The following is a 26,527-nucleotide window of genomic DNA, read 5'->3' on the forward strand; positions in this document are numbered from 1 at the left end:
CTGACTGAAAAACCCTGATTTATGGGGAAAGCCAGTGGTGTTAACATAGCTTGTTACTGATTCAGAGTTGAAATGGAAGAATGGTAGCTCAAGGGTGAAAAGTACCTTGCTTCCATACCCCCATGATAAATGGCATTCTGTTAATGACATTGTATAATACCACTACAACAGATTGCACAGCCTCAATTCAGACAGACCTTTATGATCTCAAGGACTGGGCCAACTGAAGATTTGGGATGTTCAGACTTCTTTCACAACTCCTCCCCTAACAGGAGTAGCAGGCTGGTTCCTCAGGGAAGCTATAGGATCTATCCTGTGGGAAGTGTTCAAGACATGGCCAGACAAAGGCCCCGCTACACAAAACCTAAGCTGGTGCTGGCGGTATTCCCATGGCAAGCAGGAAGCTGGGCTGGATGACTCAAGAGTTCCTTTCCAGCAATGAGCTCTAGGATTCTGATGTGAAATCTTATTTGGTGCAAATGAGTCTTCTACAAATCACTGTAGATATCACAGGTTAAGGAACTTAATATATTTTATGAATTGATTTGACCTCGAAAATTTTAATGTAATAGTAGGAAAACAAAAGCAGTAAAGAAATTCATAGTACTGAGAAATACAACACTTGTTACTGCTGAGACACATGCTCTAAATAGAATACTGTTCTGGAGGGGAGAAAAGGTTGCTCAATTATGTGTAACCTTTGTTTTGACAAAAAAAAACCCTATAACAGAATTTTTTTGCTTTCATTGTTGCATAAAAACCCTTAAGTTTTTGCTCCTTTTATACATAGAAGCAATTAACTGTAAAGAGAAATACCGCTAAAAGAAATGTAAGAAACCATTTTAAAGTGTTTTTTTATAAAGCCCATTAACGTTAGAATGTTTTAAAATAAAGAGAACAAAGGCACTGAAATCTTAGACAATGCTAATGACTGCTCTGGATGTGCACTGATTCTGTGCATCAGGCAATTAAAAAGCTGTAAAGACTTTCATTGATCAAAGTGCACCTGAGCGTTCAGCAAGGCTCCCTTTGTCATGATCTACACTCATCATTCAAAACTCAGTTTCTATGTCAACTGCAGGAAAAATACCTGACATGCATAAAAACTTGAAAATGGAAGATATAACCAGAGATGTGTGCAGAGCTGAAAACAAACGGCCAACACAAAACAGCAAACAGAGATGGAACTTAAAGGGGGAAGCAGAGAAAAAAGAAAGAAAGAAAAAAGCGGTAAGAGAAACTTAAGTGGTAGGTAAGTGAGCAAAGACATAAGCACCAACTGAAAACAACAGGATCTGAGGTGGTAGGAAGTGAGTTACACAGGCCTCATTACAGCTGAAAATGAAACACAGGCAATCTTTGCGCAATGGAACAAATTAAGAGGATCGCTATGTAATTACACATGCATGCCATCTACCATTACATACCATCTTACTATTAGAGAGCAGAAGGGGAAAAAAAAACCCAATTCCCAAAAAATATATGGGAAATCAACCAAAAAGCCTGACCTGAAGGAATTACCCCCACAAAATGTGCCATAAAGTCCTACTTGCCCTAGAGTAGGGGGCTAGGGAAGAGCAGTGGGCTGCTGCTGCTGAGGTACACACAACCTCTCAGGACAGAGGTTGCACAGCTGTTTGGGTTGCTATCAAAGAACCACGAAGAAAGGAAAAGGAAAGCAAGCAGCAGCCACACTAAAGAGGATTGCTTTGCATGCAGTACTTAACATATGGAATAAACAGCACTGAGGCAACACAAGGGAACAATTAGTCTGAACGGTTTTGTAAATATCTTGGACAAATACCAGACTAGAAGAATACTGAGGAGGACACTGAGTAATTCAAGAGAGGAAAGGGGCCTAGATGGCTTTTCTGGCCTCCTTCTGTCCTTATGTGCCCTGTATTTATATTTGAATGCTTGCATTACCCAGCATATAGGCTATTTAAGGTCAAGAAAGCATTGCAGTAGCACAGCTGCCTCCAGCAAGTAGTGCTTGACATCACTAAACCACACAGAAGAGCACAGCCCTTTTACTGGCTTCAACAGCAAATATCTGCAAGCTGAATTGTTTCGCTCTATTTGTACAGGTTTTTCCACTGCACTGTGGTGTCTGCAACTTTGGTACTAACAGAGTTTTGTCCACTGAAATTGTTAAACAGCCGGTTTCCTCCTCATGTATTTTCAGTGGCCCCTGGCCAGAAACTAGCTCAAAGAAATTTAGTTTTAAAATCCAATGAAAAAGAATCTAAGTTTTTGCATTCTAAGGTTTCAGTTCTTGCCAGATTTAACTTGTCTTCCACCATGGGATGTTTGACACAGACTGCATGCACCGACTAAATATCACGTGTGAGATCAGTGATTTAAATCCTATAATACTCTTTGTCAATGTACAGACGTGTAGAAACCATAAAAGACAGGAACGGTTTATGAAGCCACTGCAATGAAAGGATGTCAAAACACTGCTACCCCATCTTATGTTCAATAAATGTCTGAAATAAGCATTTCTGAATTTTCTTGGCTAGATTTACCAATGACTGCACAAAAAATAACCCCCCCAAACCCAGAAAACAAAGCACGGCAGGTGTGCCTCACAATGTACACCACAGTTCCGCTCTCAACCATCCAGATCAAAAACCTGCTGGAACACACAAGTTCCTCCATACCCAAGTGCTCAGGGTTTCTTTCAACCCAAATCAGGGTGGGAAGTAGGATGTTGGAACATTCAGGTCTTCTCCTGATACCAGCTGTGAATTTGACCAGGGTGCAAACCTCAGAGGTGGGTCCCACAGTTCAGCTGTAGCCTGTAACAACTCAAATCATGGCAGTCAGGTGAAGTTCCCAATGACTGGAAAAAGGGAAATATAATCCCCATTTTCAAGAAGGGGAAAATGGAGGACCCAAGGGAATTACAGACCAGTCAGTCACACCTCTGTGCCTGGTCGGAGCAATCCCAGGCACAGCTACAGGTTGGGCAGAGAAGTGATTCAGAGCAGCCCTGTGGAGAAGGACTTGGGGCTGTTGGTCAATTAGAAACTCAACATGAGCCAGCTTCAGTTTGCACTCGCAGCCCAGAAACCAAGTGGGTCCTGGGCTGCATCAAAAGGAGCGTGACCAGCAGGGCGAAGGAGGTGAACCTGCCCCTCTACTCTGCTCTTGTGAGACCTCACTTAGAATATTGTGTGCAGTTCTGGTGTCCTCAACATAAAAAGGACATGGAACTGCTGGAACAAGTCCAGAGGAGGAAGTCCTTTCAAACCCAAGCCTTCTACGACTCTGTGATTAAACACAGCAGAATAATTCACTGATTTACTCATTTGAGGTACAAAAAAAATATTTCAGGTACAAGAATGTGACTTCTTGATTTAAAACAAACAAACAAACAACCACAACAACAACAAAAACCAAAACCACCAAGGTTCTAACATAAAAGGAGTATTCACTTCCGTGGATGCAATGGGCTCTTAGGCTGACTTTAACTAGCTCTGTGAGTTTCTTCCAGGTTGTAGATTAATCAGGTCTTGCTAGTCTTCAGAAAGTTCTGGCTCTAAGGAACATTAGATGGAAATTATATGGGACATGAAGCCCTGCTCTGCACAATTATGTTTTTGGCTGTTTCTGATCTTTCCACAAAGATCAGCTTACATGTTTTTCAATAAGCAAACCAAAAAATACAGCAACTCTGTTCCATTTAAAGAATGACTTTTCTAAGTTGCCTACAACTTAGTTGTTGTACAACTAAATGAACAACTAAATGTACAACTAAATGAACATGAACAACTAAATGACAACAAAATGAAAGCTGCACTTTCATTTAAAGAAAACTGATGTTTAGTACAGTTACAGGATACCTGTGTTGGGTTTACAATTCAACAAATTCTTGTGATTTGTTAAGGGGATTCTTTAAAGGAAAGCTTCCAGGAAATAAGTTCTCAATACTTCTGAAGGGAATCTTCATTATCTAGGAACATTCAACTTCCTGTTGAATGATCACATTTAAGAATGTGTCTTTTGTACATATTCTCCAGATAGGTCCAATGTGCAAGTGCTGAAAAGAGATGAAGTTTCAACTAGCATTCACATGAGCTGAATAGCTCACGTAGTTATGTAGCAGGACAGACTGTGCCTGCCTCTTAAGCCTTAAATGAAATCAGCAGTACAATGAATCACATTCTTGACAATAATTAGGGAAAAGGAATTCCCCAGAAACCTAGTAGTCATGTTGCAGAAATCAGTCACTATTTATTCTGGGGAAATAGCATCTTCCTACAAGAGATAATTAAGGAGGTATTAAAGCTCCTCTCAAGAACATCCCTCCACTTACAGTCTCCATCCTGCCCATCAGATTCCCTGCAGGGCTGTTCCTCTGCCATTCTCCTGAATGCACATCCCCTGTGTCACTGCATTCCCTGCTGAAAGGCCAGCAACAGGAACACAGTACCTAGTGTATAGTATATATAGTATTTATAGTACCTAGTATATACTATGGGTACCCATAGTACCTCAGAACATGCCCTACCTAGTGGGTATTGCCAGCTCTCCCAGTGGGGGGAAGAAGACGACAGAGCCAATAAAAACCAAGGTCTTTCACATACAACTTTAATTCTATGTTCCCCATTTTTCAGAGATTTTAGCTGAAAATCCTTAACTCTTCACTTCCAAGTGGTCAGAGGTTTGCACCAATTGAATGCAACCATCTGGGAGCAAGCATCGAACAGGAGCTGACTTTTTGTTAAGTGTTTTAAATAATAAAATAGTAAAAGTCTGAAGACAGAACACCAGAATGTGCAGATCACAATTAGAGTGAAATTCTCTGAAAACAAATGACTTAGTCACCATATTCGGAAAGCAAGCCACATCTCCCAGATACGCAAAACTCAGCTTGAGAAAAGTGTACTGTGTTAAAAGTAACCATGTTCTGTAGTGGTGGGCTTGGATTTACATCAAGAACTGGGAAAAATACCCACGCAGCAACAAAAGCAGGTTCAAAGTGTACTCTAGGAAATGTGAGTTTTCATAACTGTTGGGTAAATGTGTCTTTCTATACTCACTGTATTTGCTGCCAAGACATATTCTCATTAACTCACTGTTAAGTACTGCTTGTCAGTTTGGGTAATTAATACCCAGTTAGAATGGATACAGTTGAACAGCTAAAGCTCAGCTTCAAGCTTAAAGAGAAACTTTGCATTACCTGCTCTTGCTACTTTCAATCAACAGTCCTGGCTAACTGGGGAAGGAGGATACAGGGAACTACAGGCCTGTCAGTCTGACCTCAGTACTGGGAAAGGTTATATAGCAGATCTCCTTCAGTGCAGTCACGTGGCATGTACAAGGACAACTAGGTGATCAAGCATGGCTTTATGAAAGGCAGGTCCTGCTTTGCTAACCTCATCTCCTTTAACCTGATCTCTTTCTAGGACAAGGTGACCCTCTGAGTGGATAAGAGAAAGGCTGTGGATGTATCTACCTAGACTTTAGTAAAGCCTTTAACACTGCTTCCTACAGAATTCTCCTGAAGAAACTGTCTGCTCATGGCTTAGATACATATACTGTTTGCTGGGTAAAAAACCAGCTGGGTGGCTGAGCCCAAAGAGTGGTGGTGAATGGAGTTAAATCCAGTTGGTGGCCAGTCACAACTGGTGTTTTCCACGGCTCAGTATCGGGGCCAGTTCTGTTGAATACCTTTACTGATGATCTGGATGAGGGAATCACCTGCACTCTTGGTAAGTTTACAGATGACACCAAGCTTGGCAGGAGTGTTGATCTGTTTGAGGGTAAGAAGGCTCTGCAGAGGGATCTGGACAGGCTGGATCAATGGCAAGACCAATTGTATAAGGCTCAAAAGGGTGAGTGCCAGGTCCTGAATTTGAAGCACAACAACCCCATGGAAAGCTGCCTGGTGGAAAAAGACTCAGGGATGCTGAACACGAGTCAGCTCATGCCCAGCAGCCAAGAAGGCCAACTGACTTGTATCACAGTAGTGTGGCCAGCAGGGCTAAGGCAGTGATCATCCCCCTCTACTCAGCACATGAAATACGGTGTTCAGTTGTTGGCCCCTGAGTAAGAGACATTGAGCTGCTGGTGTGTGCCCAAGGAAGTTCAATGAAGCTGGTGAAGGGTCTGGAGAACAAGTCTTATGAGAAGCAGCTGACAGAATTGGGGTTGCTTAGTCTGGAGAAGAGAAGGTCCAGGAGGGACCTTATCATTCTCTACAACTGTCTGAAGGGAGGTTGCAATGAGGTGGGGGTCAGCCTCTTGTCCCAAGTAGCAAGTGATAGGATGAGAGGAAATGGCCTCAAGCCGCCCCAGGGAGGTTTAGATGGGATATAAGGAAAAATTTCTTCACTGAAAGGTTAAGCATTGGATAAGGCTGCCCAGAAAAGTGGTTGTGTCATCATCCCTGGGAGTACTTAAAAACATGTAGATGTAGCACTTAAGGACATGGCTTAATGGTGGACTTGGCAATGCTGGGTTAATAGGGGGACTCGATTGTAAAGGTCTTTTCCAACCTAAACAAGTCTATGATTACACTTATCCCCAGTTACCAGACCCTCTTGCCTGCTCTCATACAGCCGTATCACAAGCCACACAATAAAACAAGATGACACTTGTTTCAAATTTCTCTAGTCAAATTTCCCTAACTAATCTTAAGGGAAACATTCCAAGAAATTCAAGCTCACCCTACAGTTGGCCAGCACAGTTCTGAAGAACAAAAAGTCATACATAAAAGAAATCAGGACTATTCCTATTAATTCTTAGGTATGGAAAAAACCAACCTGTCACCTGTAACAGACACGGTTCAGTGCTAACATGGATTGATTCTGTTCAGCAGGCTTCCCTCCTTCCATAAAAACACTTCAGGAAAGGAAGAAGAAATCTGCTGTGTGTACTCTAATGACTTGGGGAGCTATCTGAAAAAGGCATTTCAGTACTGCACCAGGGATGTCAGAATAGCAACAAAAATACCTTCCAACCCCTCCAACTGTAAGAACAACACAGTCAACAGCGAAGTCAAAACCACTGATGCATCACAAGAAGAGTTTTTGTAAAACCGAAATGAATTTCAGTGGCAAAGTAAACACAACCTAAAAAACAAACCCAAACAAACCAAAACAACCCCCAAAACCCCCAAACCCTATTGCAAATACAGGGGAACATTTAATTTCAACTGTACTAAGCACTGGCCTAGCTAGTAGCTGTGATGACAGTAAGTTTTGAAGTCATTGCTGGAATTAGTTTTGACTAATGAGAACTGTTTCAGACAATCTCACAGTACAAAGATATGCGTCTAAACATATGGGTAACAGTAAAGAACCAAGAATACCCTTATGAATAATAATGTCTGATATCCTAAAGCAAAAATACTTGGTTCCCTTTTTCTTTTGTGATCATGCTTTGTAGGAGGGTAAACACACCTAGATGCAGTGATATCACAGTAAAAATGCTGAGGAGGTTATTTTAGAAGAGCACAAATTTACAGGGCTACTTAGAAATGCCTGTGTTGAAACAGGGGTTACCACAATGAAACATGGTATACTCATAGCATTTGACAACAAAACATGAGACAGAACTGTATGTTTAATTAGGGTAACCTGAAATAAGCTATATGAACACAAGTGAAAAAATGCAACACCTTAATGGAAAGATTTCTATCTAAAGGAAACAAATGTGCTTAAAAGTACTGAAATTTCTGTAGACCATTCCACTCCAGTGAGAAGCATGCAGAGGAAGGGCTATTCTTCAATCATGTTTCCATTTCCTTTTGTAATTTCTTATTAATTCAATTTTCTGTACATGTTTTTCTACTATACAAGAAAATCCTGTGAAGGTTAAAGTACTTGATACATCATCTGAAAACACTCCCTCTACCATCAGGTTACAGAACCTTACAAATACATGCTGACTCTCTGAGATAAGCCTGGCAAATCCTCCAGCAAGGCACAAACCCTTCCCAATGTTCAACTCAATACTTTTCTCTGAGACTCGAGGCAATGATTAGCTCTGGATTGTCACAAAGTGTATGTCAGACCAAAACCTGCCCCTTACCTATACAGAGAAATGGTACCTCATTACCTAGCATCAAACATCAGTCCCAAACTGCTTCAAGTATTCCATACCTAAGTGATCAGGTGTAATTGCTTAGTCTCTTAACTGAAAGAAGCCATCCTAAAAAAAATCCCACTAACTGAACCATTAAAGGACAGCATTAACATATCTTGCATTAAAGCACCATTTAGGTGATGGACACATAATCTTAGCTCTTCTACAACTATTTTCAGTAATTGCTCTCTATCAGTTTTAGAAAGAAAAGGACCAGCCAGTACAGCTGAACACCCAGGACAGTGCACATCAGTCTGTTTTGACTCTCAACCCCAGTCTACCCTGATCTCTTCTGAAGCTGTCAACAAGCCATCAAACGGTGGCTACAGCAAAACATGATTTTTAGGACACAGGAATAACTGCAAAGCAGAGCTAGACTAGAAACTAGCCCTGTACTGTCTACAGTTTCAGAAGACTTAGATGACAGGACACAGCATATACAGCAGGCAGGAGTTATCACTGACTCACTGGTCAAGCATTGCTTAGAGGCATGACCAAACTAGGCTTACTGGAAGAGAAAGCCCTGAAAAGCAACCGTCACTCCTGCTTCCCATGTCTGCAAAGATGCTCTGGGATTTGAAGAAGTCATGGGCTGTCTTAGCTACCTACTAACAATTCTACCGAAATCATCAGCTTGGATGCATATGCCCATTTTAATATGTCAAACAGAAAAACTTCTTACTTCTGCCTTCTACAATGACAGACATATAAAAAGGCCTAAACACAACCACTCATTTAAAGACTGTGTATTCATATAATGATTCTGAAACAGCAGGCTTCAACCAGTGATGTACACTCAGCAGTATGGCATGCCAACTTTAAAGGCAAAGCCCTTCACAGCACCCCCATACCTCAAACATAGTGAGAGGTGGTGCCTGGCAGTAAATGGATAATATTCTGTGGTTTTCCTCCTCCCAGCTCCCAGCAGAAAGGACAGGTAAAAGATAAGAAACACCTTAAAGCAAATACACATGTTTAATTTTCTATTCTACTTTTCTTTTCTTTCATTGGTGAAAAACATACATTCAAAGTCTAAGAGTTCAGATCAGGTTCTTGTTATTCTCCCCTGCCCACAAGAGAAGGTTAAACGCAGTCACCGAACTCTGCATACCACCCTCAGTCACGAAGAACCCTCTGGCACAACTCCCAGACCAGTAAAAAACGACCATTTCAGTCCCCAAAGCATGGAGCCTGATCCATTTAAGCAAAACAAGTTCTACTGACAGCTGGTTTTCTTAGCATATTCATGTCCACATATTTATCAGAAAAAAGCCCTCCAGGACAACAGTGTTTATTACAAGATTATTTTTGTGAACCCAAGGAACATAGCATTCACTGAGCAACAGTGTTTCTACCCTAATATCTTCTTTTTGTCAGATGGGAAACAAGACAAACCCGGTTTTATTTTCTTTAGCATGGACAACTCATACAGGAGAAAAATGCTACATCGAATTTCTTCTTAAAAACCCCCAACCTACAAAACTTCTGATCCACATCCGTGTGTACTATGCTGAAACACAGTTTAAGCATTAATATAGAAATTAGCTGTTTGATTTTGCCCCGACTGCTTGGATCTAGAGTCCAGTGATTTTTAATAAATGGCAACCAAAGATATGATGGATATTTTCATTACAAATTTCCTTTCCATATGAACATCTAGGATATTTACACTTTGTAGATAATTTCGAGTCATCAAAATGCTTTCTACTGACAGGTTTAGAGAAATGCGACAGAGACATAAGGGGTAAATAACGCAGCAGCTCCATGTCATGCAGAAGCAGCCTCAGAATGTCTGTGCCTACCTAGTAGCTAGAGGAGGTCAGGTGGATGGGCAAGTGAGGGGCGGCAGGTCCTGGCACTGCTCAGCTCTCTGATCTGCTCCCCAGAGCACAGCAGCCATGAAGAATAGCCTGCAGCCCCAAGGTGGGAGGAGGAGCAGGACGAGCTGGGGACACATGCTTATGGATGCTGACAAGCACCATCTTCTCTAGTTGGGTGGTCAGTCAGTCTGTGGGGTTTTCCCATCTTGCCACTTCCTCCAGAAGTGTGCAGAAACTTGTTTTTATGACACTACGGTTATAATAGTACTCTTTAAACAAAACATATCATAAATACCCCACATTTCATTTTCACTTAGTCTAACATTTGAAATCATTAGAAGTGGCTGCTATTGGCATCTATCTGCTTATTGATGCAGTGCAATAAAGAAGAACTCTTAAAATTATAAAATGAAAGCTTTTTTAAATGTTTGATTTCAACTTAAGGAAATATTAACTAGAAATCATGGTTAATGTGTTTTGAACAAGTAGTATTTAAAGGAATATTTTTAAATGAGTGGATTTTAATTAAAGAATTAAATGAGGTATAGTTATGAACAATTATTGCTGGGGTTTTTATAAGCTAACACAAATACTTCCCATCCCTAAGCATGGGGTTGTCTTTTTTTACTGGAAGAACTGGACTTAACACTCTTGCAGCTAGACACCACACCAATATTGCCCTGAATGAGCCACAACACTTCTCTACTGCGTTTTTACCTCTTGCTCTAATATGTGAGCTTTTTCAAGCTAACTGATGTACTGATATCTTAGCCCCAAACCATTAAAAAGTGAACATTTTCCTCACTTTGCAAACCTCTCTTCCAGAATCGGTGACAAAGACCAGTCAAAGTCTTACTAGTATTATGCTTATCATCCATCTAAAATAGAGCAAACATGCTTTACAACAACCCTTGAAAGCAAACCCAATGTATTCATAGTGCTAGGGCTCAAATTCGCTGACAAGATCTGTGGGTACTGCATTTTTAGAAAAAGCAATGTGGGAATGCATGTTTATATGGTAAAACACAAAAAGCAATGAAACCTCTTGGGAAAGCAGCAGATAACTCACGTTACACAAACAGGCCCTTTGCTCTTATTTCTCTACAAAGCTGAAACATTTCTATCTGACTATGTTTTTTATACATCAGGAAAATGCTATTCCTGTTTGCTTGTTCTTCCTAAGGTGAACTGAGTTTAGTAGTAGCAAAATAATTGTGGGAATTTGGTATTTTTCCTGTTTTGTTGAGCACTTGGGAATGTTATGTTGGGAACTGTCAACTACTACTTACCCCACCTCAAAATCTGCTACATACAAAAATACACTGGTAATTTGCTTACATGGCTTTTGTAGATGCAATTACTGTTAGCAGCAGGAAAGACCTTTTATAAGCAGAACACAATTCAAATGTAACATGCCACGGCCTCAAGTCATTAAACTAATCCTCAGGGCTCCTTGAGGCTTTCTGTACTTTTGGCATAAAGTATAAAGAAGTACACATTGTTGCTTCAGTTCCCAAACATTGGAAAGTTAAATATCTAAACTGTCAACCCCTGCTAAACAGAGCAGAGATTGGTTTTGGAAAGAACAAAAGACAGCTCTATCTTTGCTATAAAGTGCAATTGAACAAACACTGAAACATATCCATATGTTTTTTCAGCAGCCAGTAGAATAAAGGAAGGTGCAACAGCTCACAAGCAACTCTGGCGTTTTAGATTACCAGCATCTGAATACTGTGATGAATACCTTAGAAATACATGATGACAATTTGAGTTAGATGAGTGAATTATCTCAACTCTGATACACAGATAACGTGACAAGATCTAGCATGGAACTAACTCCAGGGTTTACTGGCATGACTCTAACATGACTACATAAGCTATACATGACAAAGTCATAAATAAATCAGATATGTACCAACACCATTCAGGTATCTTTCTGCTATATCTGTCTACATCACACCTCTAAAATCAGATATTCTTTAGGGCACTGACAGAAAATGAGGAAGACAAAATGTTCCTTTGTATTGCTATTCTGCCTAGTATCAAGAGGTTAACACTATTAAGACACTTTTCAAAGTGGGAAAATAAGCAATGTATTCATTAGCAAATGGGTCATTTACAGAGACATAACCAGGTAGCCTGAAATACCTTAAGAATCAGTAAGTGAGTACATCTGAAAATACAATGGAAACTAGTGGCAGCCCGTTTCCTTAACTGCAGCTGAGCAGAATCCTTTGGAACACAGAAGGATAATTACATGTTTGACTACAATTATTCACTCAACTAATGTTGACAGAAAGTAGTGAATTGATACAAAATATGAAAAGGTAACAGCTGCTAAATGTATCATGTGTGTGGTTGCATGTGGATGTGTAACCTACATTTTCTTAAATAAAATACCTGGGAAGTCTTACGTCTTTATATAAATCAAATCCTGGTTTGGGGATTTTGTTTAAATTGCATTCAACATTTTATCAAGGCCAATGCCCCATTGAGCAAAATATCAAGACACCACGTTCCATCACTCACACAAGCTTTATCACTGAGTTATTATAAAACTGTGCTAGTCAGTATTTTCCATCTTTTCTACCCAGAAGTGTCACCACTGGTTCAGAGGAAAGTCACTGCAGTATTAACCATAAAAACAGAGCACCACTGAAACAACGCTAGACCAGTGTGACTGTTGTATACCTGAGCAGTCTAATGTAGTGACATTTTTGAAGCAGACATTACAAGACTGAAATGTTGAGGGGAAGGAGAAGTATTAATATATTCTTACTTCCAGAAATGGAAGAAGAGAAATTCAATGGAAGCAGATCAATTTCCAAACCTCACTCTTCCATTTTAGGAGCAGAAATCCATTTCTCAACAAATCTGTTTGCCAACTGGTAAACAAATCAGTAATGTTCAACAATCTTTAAATGAAATAGTCCAATATTCTCCTGAAAACATAACTTACTAAAGCTGCAAAATCCTAAAACACAGTTAATAAAGCCCTTTAGCTTCTACAGTACTTCATTCAAATGTGTTATATTCATACAGATAACATCTCCCCAAAAGACATAAAAGATGCCTCCACAAAAAAAGAAGCTATCAGTGTGCTGTACTACAGCAAGCACTCAAAATATCTGCTACAACGCAGCATAGTTTTCATAGATTATGATGCTACAAGAATATTACATGTAGCCAGCGATCCCTTTTCCTCATTCAAATGTGGTCCAGCCACAGATGCAGAACTAGCTGAAAGATGTGTCATTTCTACACCATACACACACTTGCGGTCATCACTATGACTCTAAGCAATTTAAAGCAACAGCATGTTATCACCTAGCCAACATTTCTCACATATATAAGGAAAAATGACAAGTTTAGAGATGAAGTGGAACAAACACTTGAGAAGAAAGTGTCTCACTCACTGTTCAATACGCGGGGAGAGGTACAGCTTAGGAAAAACCTGAGTGGCTTCTGCATCCTCAAAGCTAACTGAGAGAAGTGCAACATCTTCTCCAGGGTCTTCATTCACATCCTGTATATAAGAAATAATAAATATAAAATAGCAAATAACAAACTGAGTACTTATAAGCTTACAGATAACAACTAGTAAGTCAAATAGCAGTTTATTTAGGAGATACAGAACTGAAGAATCTAAAGTGGAGCCATTGAAAACCAGATTACAAGTATATTCTTTCTTATTACATTAATACTTAAAAGATATTTTGCTGTGCTTAATTTCCTTTGACATATCAAAATAAAACCACTGTGTTAGCAAGTGTGCAGTAGTGTAGCTCCTCTTCTTCAACCAGCTGAGCCTCCTATTTCAGTAAAGGTGCAGATTTCATTTTTAACAATTCTTGGTTTAACACTAACATCTGATGGAAATGCCAAAGTTTCCCCTTAAACGTTATAAGATCACTGAGTTATGACCATGGATTTAATATTTGCTATTGAAAGTATTACACAGTCCAAGATTTCTGCTGTACTGAACTCTTCATGTGGATGAAAAACATTTTTGCAATCAGAAATTTGTATCTAGAAGTCACTGTCCCCAACTTTCCCACAAATTAAATGCATGCATTACTTTCAGCAAAGACTGCATACTCTATAAAACCCCGAACATTCGTGCTAAATACCATAACAGTCAATCTTAATGCATTCAAAGTTGAGGCTTTCTTTGTATCAGAACAATCAGTTACAGTTTAGGAATCAGCTAGAACAAATTGATTCTGGTTAGGACCTGACATCTCTCCAATTCATAAATCACATACAGTATGAACAAGTATATTTATGCTACACACAATTTAAGCTCTTGACCTCTAGTTAGAAAGCAATGAGTTAGCAGTGCAGTCACCTTCATTGACAGTAAGTAGCATTGTGCCACTCGCTGCTCACAAAGAAGTCCTTTAATATGCTTGTGCATACGTACATAGCAACTCGCCGAGATGCATTTGTTTTTATCCGTTTTGGAAAAATAGGAGAGGAAATAGATAACCCGGCAGATACGTGCTCGAAGCAGGATCAACATGGTGCAGTGTGCCCTGGTATGCTCTGTCCCACAAGCAGCTGGGAGGAAGGAACATGCAAACCACTTAAACATTGTTAGGAGACCTTGCCCTATCTGGGGAGAAAACAAAAGTGACCGCTGAGCCGTTTCAGGAAGACAATCTTGTACCATTTGGAGCTTTGGCAGGGCTGAAACTGTTAACGTCCAGAGAGACTAGCCGCATACCAGCTATTACGTGCAGAACACAACATGCCAAGGAACTTAGTGATAAGCTGCAGGGAAGAATGGGTCTTAAAAAAGCTTAATTGTCTTCGATGAAAAATGAGATGAAGCTGACAGTGTTGTCTTAAATGCTGCCTTGCTGTGCAGCTCACTGCTGACAGCTGAAAGAAATGTATATAAAATGGTCACGAGCAAACTGTGGCTGGAAATCAGAACAGTGTTTTAACCTGCTGTTACAGGACAACACATATGAAATGGTGAGGACAAAAACTAGCTGCTGTCCTGATGGGGTATAATCAGTTTATGAATGGGATTATACGACATGGTTGCCTGTAACAGCTACAGACAAGATCTTGCCACCCACAATACTCCCTTCAGTGTTACATTTCCAGGTGATACTAGATCTAAAGCAGGAAAACCAGCACAAATGACAAAATCTTTTTCAACAAGACAAACAACAATAAAAACCACCCAAGAGTGCAATCCCCTACAACCTTTCCCCCTGTATTTCATATATTTCTGACATCAAGGCAAAAAATTAACATAGGAACAGCTTTAACTCCTGAATCTGAATATGGCATTAACTGCTATTTCCCATTAATTTGCTAATTGTCAATCAAATAAAAAGAACTATTAAGACAGATTAAGCAGTAATGCTAATGATTGAAAAGATTTTATTTCAATGGGCATTCTTCAAGAGATGACAAGTACATGTAATTGTTTTGCTGATGAGAAGCTCAACAGGAGCTGGCAGTGTGCAGTTGCAGCCCAGAAAGACAACTCTATGCTGGACTGCATTAAAGAGTGTGGCCAGAAGGCTGAGGATTCTTCCCCTCTACTCTGCTCTTGTGAGACCCCACTTGGAGTACTGCATCCAACTCTGGAATTCTCAGTACAGGAAAGACCTCTGATCCACGTATTTCCTATTGTAACTGAAAACTGGGAATTTACTGGCCGCTAATCAGAGGGCTGGAACACCTCTCCTGTGAAGACAGGCTGAGAGAGTTGGGGTTGTTCAGCCTGGAGAAGGCTCTGGGTAGACCTTCGAGCAGCTTCCAGTACCTAAAGGGGGCCTACAAGAATTTGGAGGGGGACTTTTCATAAGGACTTGTAGGGATAGGACAAGAGGGAATAGTTTTAAAATGTAAGAGGATAGTTTTAGATTAGACATCAGGAAAAAATTCTTTACTATGAGGGTGGTGAGGCACTGGACAGGTTGCCCAGCAAAGCTGCATCTTTAAAGTGTTCAAGGCCAGGATAAATGGGGGTTTGAGCAACCTGGTCTGGTGGAAAGTGTCCCTACCCATGGCAGGGGGTTGGAACTACACAATTTTTATGGTGCCTTCCAAGCCAAACCATTCTGTGATTCTACAATATAATACATTCACCCATGTACATATACAGTTTTTCTGCGACTATATTTTTGTCTGAAATTCTTTTTACATAGTTTGTTTTTAAAGAATAGAACCCACATGCATTTTACAACCTGCATGGACAAAGCCAAACATATTTAATCTCACATTTAGTACCGGTGCTTAAGTTGACATGCATACACAGATTGACACCATGCATAAGACCAGTTTCTAGAATACCACCTGATCATAGAATACCACCTGATGAAAGAAAATCAAAACAAGGACAAGAAAATAAAAATTGACCACAAAAAAGGTTAGATGAACACCACCACAGCAGCCGTTAACCCATACAGTATTATTACATCGTGTTTTCTACACCCACTAGTATGAAGACTTATGTCAGGGGAAAAAACCCACCACACAACAACATAACCCATCACAGTATCTATGCATGTTAAGCTGAAACTGATGTGTGTAGTAAGAACAATAAACTGAGATGGGATTTTTTGGTTTTTTGACAAAAAAAACATGCAACAAACACTACTGCAACTACTGTTGCCAGCACAGCACTGCATTGTGTCCATGCAGCTACTGCCCAATGCGAATTTGAGTGAGGAAACTGGCATTCTTCTAGAATTACTACTATTCAAATGGATGCATATTTTCTACTCCAAGAAATGAAAACTGTAACTTATGAAAGACCCCATTCCCCTTCATTCCTGTAGGTTTTAAAAGATGCCATGCAGTAACACCATGAAGCTGCTTAACCTTATTGCTCAGGTGGCTGCAGATTTACACAGATCTATGACAAAGGCTCTTCTATCTGACACCATACTATTTATTCCTTTCAGACCTTGTTACTTTCATTTATGCGAGAATCTGCTTGGTAGAAATGCATTCAACCCTAGCATGTTTGTTACAACTAAACCAAAGCCACATGTCTTACAGATAAACTGTGGAAAGCTTTTCAACTAATAGACCTTTTTTGTGTTGCCTGTGCCAGCCATAACTTAACTCCTTCAGTGATCTCCCTCCTGGTCATCTCTACAACCTGTTAGTGACTAGGTGCAGAGATCATCCCTTACATCCCCAGGCAATGACATTGCCCCAGAACACATGTCGAGGTCCTTCCACCATTACACCAAAGTGTCCAAAGGCAAAGGTTATTCTAATGCTTATCAAACTCTGCCCAGGCAGCGCATTCCCTTTTCCCACTTCTGCATGTGTGTTTCTCTCAAAGAAGAGGCCAGATTTAAATAGAGCAGAAAAGCAAAAATCACCTCTATTTTTGTTTTTCAGCTGGCTTCAAAAGAGAGAGTGACATCCAATTTCTTTGGCAATACTATTTCCTTTTAGGAAAGAGACCGCTGAACTAAAGACACATTTTATAATACCTAAGTAGCCATATTCCTTCTCATAATTTGTATTTAACTCACAGCACACTGTTAGGAGTTAAATACAAACTTTTTCTTAACACGAAAAACTGATTTTGGAAACATTAAGAAGGGTAATTTTCTATAAACATTAGCATCCAAGGTTAGAGCCGCCACATTAAAGTACTGCTTTACAGTCACAGAACTTCTTCCACACAAGACTCTACAGAAGGTATTATTAAAATGTACTTCCACCGAACAGACAACACAATCTGGGCCACAGGAATCTTGAGGTTTAAAAACTGGATGTTGGCAAAAATGCTTGAAAACAGTAGTTGAGCATGTGATAATGCACATCGATTAGTTCTTCCACAACAGTCTCAGGCTTGATAGCAACAAAACCTCTCTAGCACACTGCAGTGCAAAAGATCTAACACAGATTTTCACAGTGCTTTTCTGGCATTTCTCTACCATGTGCTTTTAAAAATAATCTTTTCCTCATTTTAGAAAATCAAACAAAAATAAGCAACCCTGGATGCAACATTTTACACTAAAAATCAACAGTTTTCCTTCTCAAGAGCTTCAAGGGGTTTCCTCTATTTACAGGATACTTTGGCACAGTGTGGACTGATCCTTGACTAAACCCCCGAAGTACTGTGTAAAGGCAAAATACACACTGTAAAGCAATGTGATGGGAAAAGAACAAAACAGTAACAAACCTAAAGGTTTTCAACCCATAGGCTCTATTTTTTCTATTGCAGAGACCTTCTAGCAAAAACTTCATGTTGACAAGAAACCAGAGAGAAAGCTCAGGTATTTTACTCTTATTTACCCTTAGTCTCCTTAGCCAATATAGATGAAAGCTTCACTAAGCATGCATGTTCGAAGCTCAAGAACAAGAGGCCATGTGAAAATACAGCAGCACAGAACAGATGAAAACACCAGTCTGAAGTGATTTGAGATTTATTTTTCCCCTCAAAAAACTTTATGGAAAGACTTCAGGTATCTGAAGACTCCGAAGTAAAACTTCAAATCTTGCTTCTAATTATATCAACTCTGTCTAAACCAGCCATTTGTTAGTCTTTATTCCTATCAATCAAAATAACATTCAAATGCATGCTTCAGTGTTTACAGCTGCTCCCTTTGCAAGATACTTAATCTTTTTACAAAGTTCATAGGAGCCGTTTATGAGAACTGTCATCAAAACCACTTTAAATACAACATCCAAACGGCATTGTTTTCTTGTATCCTACCTACTGTAATTGAAAACTGGGAATTTACTGGAACTGACAATTTATTATGAGTCAGATGGTTGATAGCCAGTCCAACCAAAACATCTGCTCCACACAGTCACAACTGCTATAACCCATTTCCTCTTGTGCCTGGAGTCCAACCAAGTTGTACATTGCAGTTCCTTTTCCTTAAAGATGCAGAGTCTGGAAAATCAGTTATTACCTTTTCTTAGCTATCAACAAAGAATCCGTTGCAACCTTTGATTAGAGTACTCTTTCATGAAGAGGTATTTCTGTATTTGGCATGCAATTCCCTGCAACAAATATCAATGCATAAAGTGGGAAGTGACTGCAGGCATATCCCAGGTATTGGAGGGACGTGGTTTTGCGTGAAAGTGGAAGGCTTGGAAAATAAGGGACTTAAGGCTGGGAGGAAAGTGTGCAATCAGTTGAAGCACAGTATCTAGTTTAGCACAATTGACTCTAAAGTCAGAACTGAGAAGAAAATAACTTTAGAATTTGGTAGAAAAGATAGGAAAGGATGTGCAGGAAGAGCATTGTCATACTTTGGGAAGGACAAGCAGCTTCAGGCCTGTGGGATGGCAGGAAATGAGACAAGGGAGCAGGGTTTCTGGTAGGCTTGTTAAGTTAGTACAGTAAATGCAAGCAGCAACTGATTTGGGGATAGAAATGAGGTAAGGAAAAGGACACAAACTGTTCAACCTATGGTATGTGTTCCAAGGCCAGGTTGGACAGGACTTGGAGAAACCTGCTCTAGTGGAAGGTGTTCCTGCCCATGGCAGGGGGCTGGAACTGGGTGAGCTTTAAGGTCCCTTCCAACCCAAACCATTCACATTTCAACTCGGACAATTTACAACTTACATGACGGATGTTGGGAGAAGGTGGAATAAAAAGGCAGAATATAGATGAGTGCACAGCAGACTGTGGAGACGCTGATCTTAGCATCCAGGTTATAATATGTGGAAGTCTTAACAGACACTTGACTCTGGTACCACTCAGCCCAAACCAATTCAGCCGTCTTCGCTGGAGTGTGAAGTTTATATTGCATGATCCCTTGTGGAGGAAAAAGGTCTCCAGAGGAGAAATGCATGACAACAACATGCATTCAGAAAGGTAATTTATCTCAGGGTCAAACTTAACCCCACGTAATTGTGTGTGATACAAACCTGTAATGAAGCCATACTAACAACCGATCAGAGAAGCAAGCAATAGAATTTGTTGAAACTGAAACGTGAATTGCACCAGAGAAGAAAACACTTATTCACTTTATTGGTACTAACAGGCTACTTGCATCACAGCAGTTAGCAAAGTTTGGCCTTTTCTCTCCAAATGACAGTGTGCAACCACAGGAAAAACAACTGTCAAAGCACAAGCAACTTGTATGCTCACTGCATAGCAGTGTCACAAGCCAGCTTTGATACAAGCAGTTACATGTTCTCCCAACCTTTTTCTATATCTAAAGCTTTTTAAAAATATAAAAAATACACTAGGGGAAAGCAGGCAAAGGAATGTGGCAAATGAGACTGAGAAATCTGCTTCACTCCAGGGAGAATATGCAATTATTCCAGGAAATTCTTTCCCCTGTCTTTCAGGAAACCCACCAGGTCTGATCAAGGAGTGCTGATTCTTTAAATAGGATCTTTAATGAAAACAAAGGCAGTTACCTTGTATGCACTGCCCATGGCATCCAAGTGTTCCAAATGCAGCCATTCTCCCAAGGTAACCCAGCAAAACGCTTGCCTTGTTCAGTCAGGGCAGAGAGCACATTTGAACCCAGTGTAAAAGTTACATGGAAATAGTAGTCTAGGAACAACTTTGCAGAATCTGAAGAGTGAGCTTCTAGGACAATGTACTGAGTTTTCTTCATTAAAACGGAACTAAATTAGTATCTATTAATTTCTAAGTAATCTACTACCTATTTATTAAATTAGTATCTACTAAGCATCAAAAAGTAACAGCAAGACCTCCACGTATAGCACTGGCATTGATAAGAGAATATGACAGCAAGCAGTATTTTCTTTAAGTGTGAGCAACATCCCAGGATTTTCTTTCATTGCCATTTTTGTTCTGTTTTGTTTTCAGACTTTTACACATAAATATATTGTGATTCCCTAAGACAAATCTGTTTTGCATGCACCACTTTCTTTTGTCATGGTAATTTACCACTACTTTCACAATATGATTGACCATCTCCTTTAGGTAAAGGATGCTGTCAGGAAAAGTGTAAGAAATGCTTGAAAAGAATAACATTCTTGTCCACAAAAATACATACTAAATACACAGCTGGCAAGAGTAATGTAATTTAAATGGATAAAACCTAATTCATTTTGACACCAGATAAAGTTGTGGCAATACACTCACCACAACTGTTTCCTTAGGCCTGAAAAACACTATCTCAGAAAATAAGGCAGATTTCTTCAAGGGTCAAAATCATGCTTTGGTAAGTTTGGGACTCAAACTGGAAATAATCCATGTGTGGCCCAGTCTAAACTTTATATTGGGTGCGGTCTGAAATTAGTATTTCTGAACTGATTTCAAGTGAGCTAAAATGTTTCTACATAATCATTTTATATATAAGATATACAAAACCCATTTGCAAGCAAGGACCATACCATCCTATTGACTGAACTTAAGTCCTCACCAAACAACTGCATTTATTGAGTGTGTTTTAATGACACTACAGTAGGGTATATTTTATATTTTAGAAGAGACTGATATGTAAGATGCTTATGATCTTAAACTTCAGTTTGTTCAATGAAACTTTAGTATTCGCTCTACCTACTCCAATATCAAGTGTCATGCTCAGATTAAAATAAGATTAATAAACTACATTCACATAGTTAGGAACAAATCTGCAAATAAATTAGAATAAAGGTAACACAAAATAGGGAGAAAGATTAGGAATCTACACTTCTGGGAGGTAATTTCAGACCTTTTCCTATGCCATAAGAGTGGTTTTGTTTCCTAGGACCTCAATTTATTCAACACTACACAGGAGTGCTTAATTTTTGTTTTACTTCTAATTTCTAGAGCAGACCAGATAAGTTATAATAAAATACTACAGTTTTACCATCAAAAAAGTAGGTTAACCTGAACACACCCCCTTATTCTAATGAAGTTTTGTAGGCAGCAAAGGGGTTCCAACACGACCACATCTTTCCTAAAACCTCAGGCAAAGCACCTTGAGGTTGACAGAAACAGCTGCCTCTGCCATCACCGGCTGATAATGGGATGAACAGAGTGATCAGAGAGTCCAAAGCTTAGTTTTTTATAGAGGACACCCTGCCCATTCTTAACCAGTGATCAGCAGCTGCATCCAGTCAGACCAAGCCAATGTTGCCATGCCTCGGTAAACAACTTTTCCTTTTTAAACCAACCAGCACAAAAACAATTCTTGAAAAGCTAAATCTTATTTCTTCTACCAACAATGTGACAGACACACTGATTCTGGGCAAGCACTACATTCAGTTGTATGCGTTTACACTGTTGTATGTGTTTGCAGTGCATGGAGGACTCCTCTTCACCAGTGTTTTAGATGGTCACTACTTAAAATTTTCATTTGAGAACAATTAAGAATTATAATATAGTAATAGAATTAATTCTAGGACTTGTGTAAGGGCTCAGAAACTCTCTGTATTACTTCGCCACGTGCCATGGTATTTCCTTGCTGACAACAGTCACAAAGACATTTACTTCACACTTAATTCTGCATTGCTATCTACTTTTTACACTCTGAATACTGACAAGAACTGTACTAGGAAATAAAAATGTAGCTCAAAACCAATATTCAAGGATGCTGATGTTCAAAGACCATGAGAGAACTTTTTGTGTGCGTATGTATATATACAGCCATAGTTGCTGGAAACAATGTAAAGTGCATGTATAATTTTGCCAAATGTAAAAGGCCACTTTCAATGCTCTCAGAAACAAGTAAATAGAAATAAAAAGAAAACACAAAATACTTTCCATTTAGATGACTTACAGCAGGTCACCTTCATGTAGTTTCTTTCTCCAAAAATCTCCCAAAGCTATCAAACTGCTTCTTCAACATGCACTATGATCCATTTCTTAATGTAAGACAGGTTAACCTGCTTTTCCAGACAATGACACATGCCACTTAGAACTGAAATCCTTCACTATGATTCCACTGAGACTCTAATCTCTCCAACCATGTCTTCAGATGACTGGGCTATAATTTAATCAGAAAGTAATATTCACATCCTTCTCCCCCATTTCACTGATTTTCCTTTAAAAATAGTAATGTCATTGCAGAGGCCAAAGAGCCTCAAAGAGTCATCCTATTTCCAATGAAAACCAAGATCTAAGAAATGCCCAAGTGCTTAACTGAAGTGCAAACAGATCATTAATACAGTTCAAATTAAAATCATTTTCCTGAAAAGTCAACTTTCTAATTAACAAATTGAGCTTTCTCATACATAGGTATATTTTATATATGTAAGTTGACAAAACAGATTAGTGCACAGGGCTGAAGAAGATTCTGATGTAATAATTCTTTGGGAATACTGCAATATGTTTGGGCAAGTAAGGACACTAGGTACACAGCTAAGGCTTAGAACGACAGCATGACACTAATGAGAGGGTTTTTAAGTTAATGAAGTGGTCACTGATACAATTAATAAATCCCACAAGAAGAAAAAGAGTAAAAGTAAAAATACAGTTAAAGAGAGACACCAGTGATAAGTATTTCTGTAACCATGTTGAAGTTGGAAGTCAGCATCAACATTTATATCTTAAATCAATCCAACTCCTATAAAAGCTTTTCCCTCCACTCTCCACATATTCTTATATGTTCTTGGTTCAGTGAATATCTCTGCAGAATCAGAAATACTATAGATTACATGGGTCACAACATGAACGCCAGAGTAAAGCCATATCCTGAGATGTATCTTCAGTGAACCAGGAAGTACCAACAAGATTTCACAGATGAAAAAGTGAATAATCAAAGTGTAAGGTGAAAACAAGCAAAGTTACACTTGCTCAGTGGTCTCTCAACACTGCAGCTTAGCACTGCTGACCTGATTTAAGATGAAACACTTTGGTTTAAAAAAGGTACCAATATTAAAACTATCAATTGCTGTGAATAGCTGTGTCAACTGTCCCAAAAACAGGAGGAAGGTTTCTTACTGAAGTCTACAGCACTTTTGATTTACGAACTGTTATTATACATTTCCATTTCAAGTGTATAATATTTATTTTCCAGAGAATTCTATTATTAAATTTATGTCTATAGGATCTTAAAATAAAAGAGTGTTTGTCTGTGGGGCATTTTCAGCTTTGTACAAAGAACATGCAAGTCAGAACATCTTGTCCCATCCAGTTCTATTTACAAACACTCATCATTCCAACAAACAACATACTTGGTGCAGTTGTGCACACAAGCGCATATGTGTATAGATGTCATGAAGAAGAAAAACATAACTTTTTTCTTGCATTTTTATGAAGGTGGATCCTGCTAGAGGTGGTAAAAGCAGAAGGAACAACAGATAAAAGCTGCATTACTCAAAAATGATTGAGACATTGGTCTTTCAGAGTTCACTTCTGTAACAAGCATATAAATCAGATGCACAATGTGAGGAAAAATTCACAGGGATGGTCTCTGTTCTATATATAAGTCACATTTCTGTCAAGAAAGGTCTCTGGAGCCTATAGGGTGAGACAGTAACTCCTGTACCTCATCATACTGCTCAGGTTAAGGTTGACTCATCTATTGTTATTTACCTTGCCCAAGACAGTGCCTGAAACACAGGGTGTCCAGCTCTGATGTGGTCCATATAAATTAAAGTGGTAGTTGCTAGAATAATACATCACATATTTCCAGATCAAAGACTGATTCTAGCACTGAGATTTCCCTGGTGACTCAGAAAAGATCACCAGATCTTTTCCCCTACTCGTTTCACTACTGCATCCATCATAAAATAATGCAATTTTGCTGTTAAAACTTCGTAACTGATGGGGTTCAACTGGGCTCCCTCCTGCTGTTTTGAACAGTTTTAGTGGACTGACAGACAATGGTAACTCCTTTACTTGTCACTTATTCATGGATCTCAGATACCCTTCAGGCATCAGATTCAAACGAATGTAGTCTTTTGTTTGTGTCATATATGCACACCTATAGTGGGACCCACTGTGACAGTTCTTAGGGGACAAAATATGAATATTTTAAAAAGAGCTTAATAAAAGTGCAGATTTGGAAACTGCTTTAAAAACAAAATAGCATAAGAATACCAACTTAGCTGCCAGCTAAAAAAATACCCTGAGAAGTCAATACTTCAGATGCCATCCTAAAAAAAAACCCATATTAAAATTAGTGCTGTTAAAGAGCAATATTTAAACTCCCATGTACATTAGCAAGCTGCAAGTCTGCCACCATCGAGCCCTTTCTACTAAGAAGCCACTCAGAAAACAGTTGTGTTCATCAGTGACACAATCGTAGCCAATAGCATTTTAAGAATCGAGGGAGAGGAAAGGTTCAAGTCAGATGCATTCTGGGAAATCTCTAAAAATGCTAAATTCAGGTCAGTTTTCCTAATTAATCTTTCCACCACCAGCAACTTGCTTTTTGCAGCCTATGTAAAACTGCTTCTACCATCTTGATATTGCATGTGGAAAATTCCTCTTTTTTACTTTATGGTGTTTTTTCTGGAAATAAAATGTGTCTCATCATCTACTTTAGGGTCCAAACATAATTTTAGAAGCCTGTCTTATCTTGTTATTTCCTGAATATGAAGAACAATTGAAGTTTTGGTTCCCTGTTTTCACTTTGTACACTGCGCATCCACGGTAGTCACAGAAGAAAACCCTCTACATGCATGTTCTGCCCCATCCAATACATAACTTTCTACTTTTCCACTTCTTTGGAAGCAGAGGAAAAAATACTAGAGAAATGAGAATGGTTGATGAAAATAGTTTAAGATAGATATCAGATCTAGGTTCAAATAAAACGGTCAAGAATCACTACTTTAACCATAAACATTGCTTAAGTTCTAGCCATGAGATAAAGCTGTCTTAAAGTCCACTCTAATTAAGACTGAACACATTAAGCAAACCCACTAACTAGCGGCAATGTGTTCTCTTTAAAATCTAACAGGAGACTCTGAGCCTTTGTAGCATCATAATTGAAATAGCATACAATGAAACATCACCACATGGAGAACCCCAGAAACAGTTGTAACTTCAGTTCTTGTGTAACAGAAAATGAAAGCTTACCAATTAAAACTGTGAAATTAGTAACAGATATAAGCTGTGCATTTCAACAGAAAATTTAGGAGCTATCCATGGAGCATATGAGTATTTTGTCATCACAATTAAAGAAACTGTTAAGCATTGACAGTGAAATTCAGCACCATCTTATTTTTATTTTACAGCTATGCAGAGACTGGACCTTCCTTTGTATTAACTTCACAGTTACACAGATTATACAGCCATGGGATTAAACTAAAAAGTCTGCTAGCAAAGTGACAGCCATATGTCTCTGTTATGTGCAGTTCATTAGCAATGTAACAACTCGTGTTTAAGTGAAAATCATAACTGACCTGACTTCAAATAAATCTATCTGCATTTTCATTGATATTTGTAAAAGCAAGAACAAATTTAATGATTTATTATTTAAAAATAAATAAATCTATGCTTACACTCAGTACTTACCTAGGCTTTAAATTCAATAAATGTTACTGCAATCCAAGCATCACTGAAAACAGTACATCCAGGAAAAGGATCAGTCTAACTGGAAATACAAACTCAAATCAGACTGGTTTCATTCTACAATCTGACTAGAGCTCCATAGAGTTACACACACTGGGAACAGACCCTCAGTTTTAGTTCTACTGGGTGATACTTTCAAAGGTGTAGCTATTTGTTACACTAAAATGTACAGTATTTTGGTTAA

At 39.0% G+C, this 26,527-nt stretch overlaps 1 protein-coding gene across 1 annotated transcript in view; it reads right to left on the reverse strand.

Annotated features, from left to right (window-relative positions):
- BABAM2 (BRISC and BRCA1 A complex member 2) overlaps positions 1-26,527 on the reverse strand; it is a 155,034-nt gene that overhangs the window by 62,685 nt on the left and 65,822 nt on the right. Inside the window, exon 6 of the mRNA XM_034060923.1 lies at positions 13,334-13,443. Coding sequence (XP_033916814.1) covers positions 13,334-13,443 — 110 coding nt within the window. The remainder of the gene's footprint in view (positions 1-13,333; positions 13,444-26,527) is intronic.

The sequence above is a fragment of the Melopsittacus undulatus genome, chromosome 3, assembly GCF_012275295.1.
Source record: "Melopsittacus undulatus isolate bMelUnd1 chromosome 3, bMelUnd1.mat.Z, whole genome shotgun sequence".
Lineage (NCBI taxonomy): Eukaryota > Metazoa > Chordata > Aves > Psittaciformes > Psittaculidae > Melopsittacus > Melopsittacus undulatus.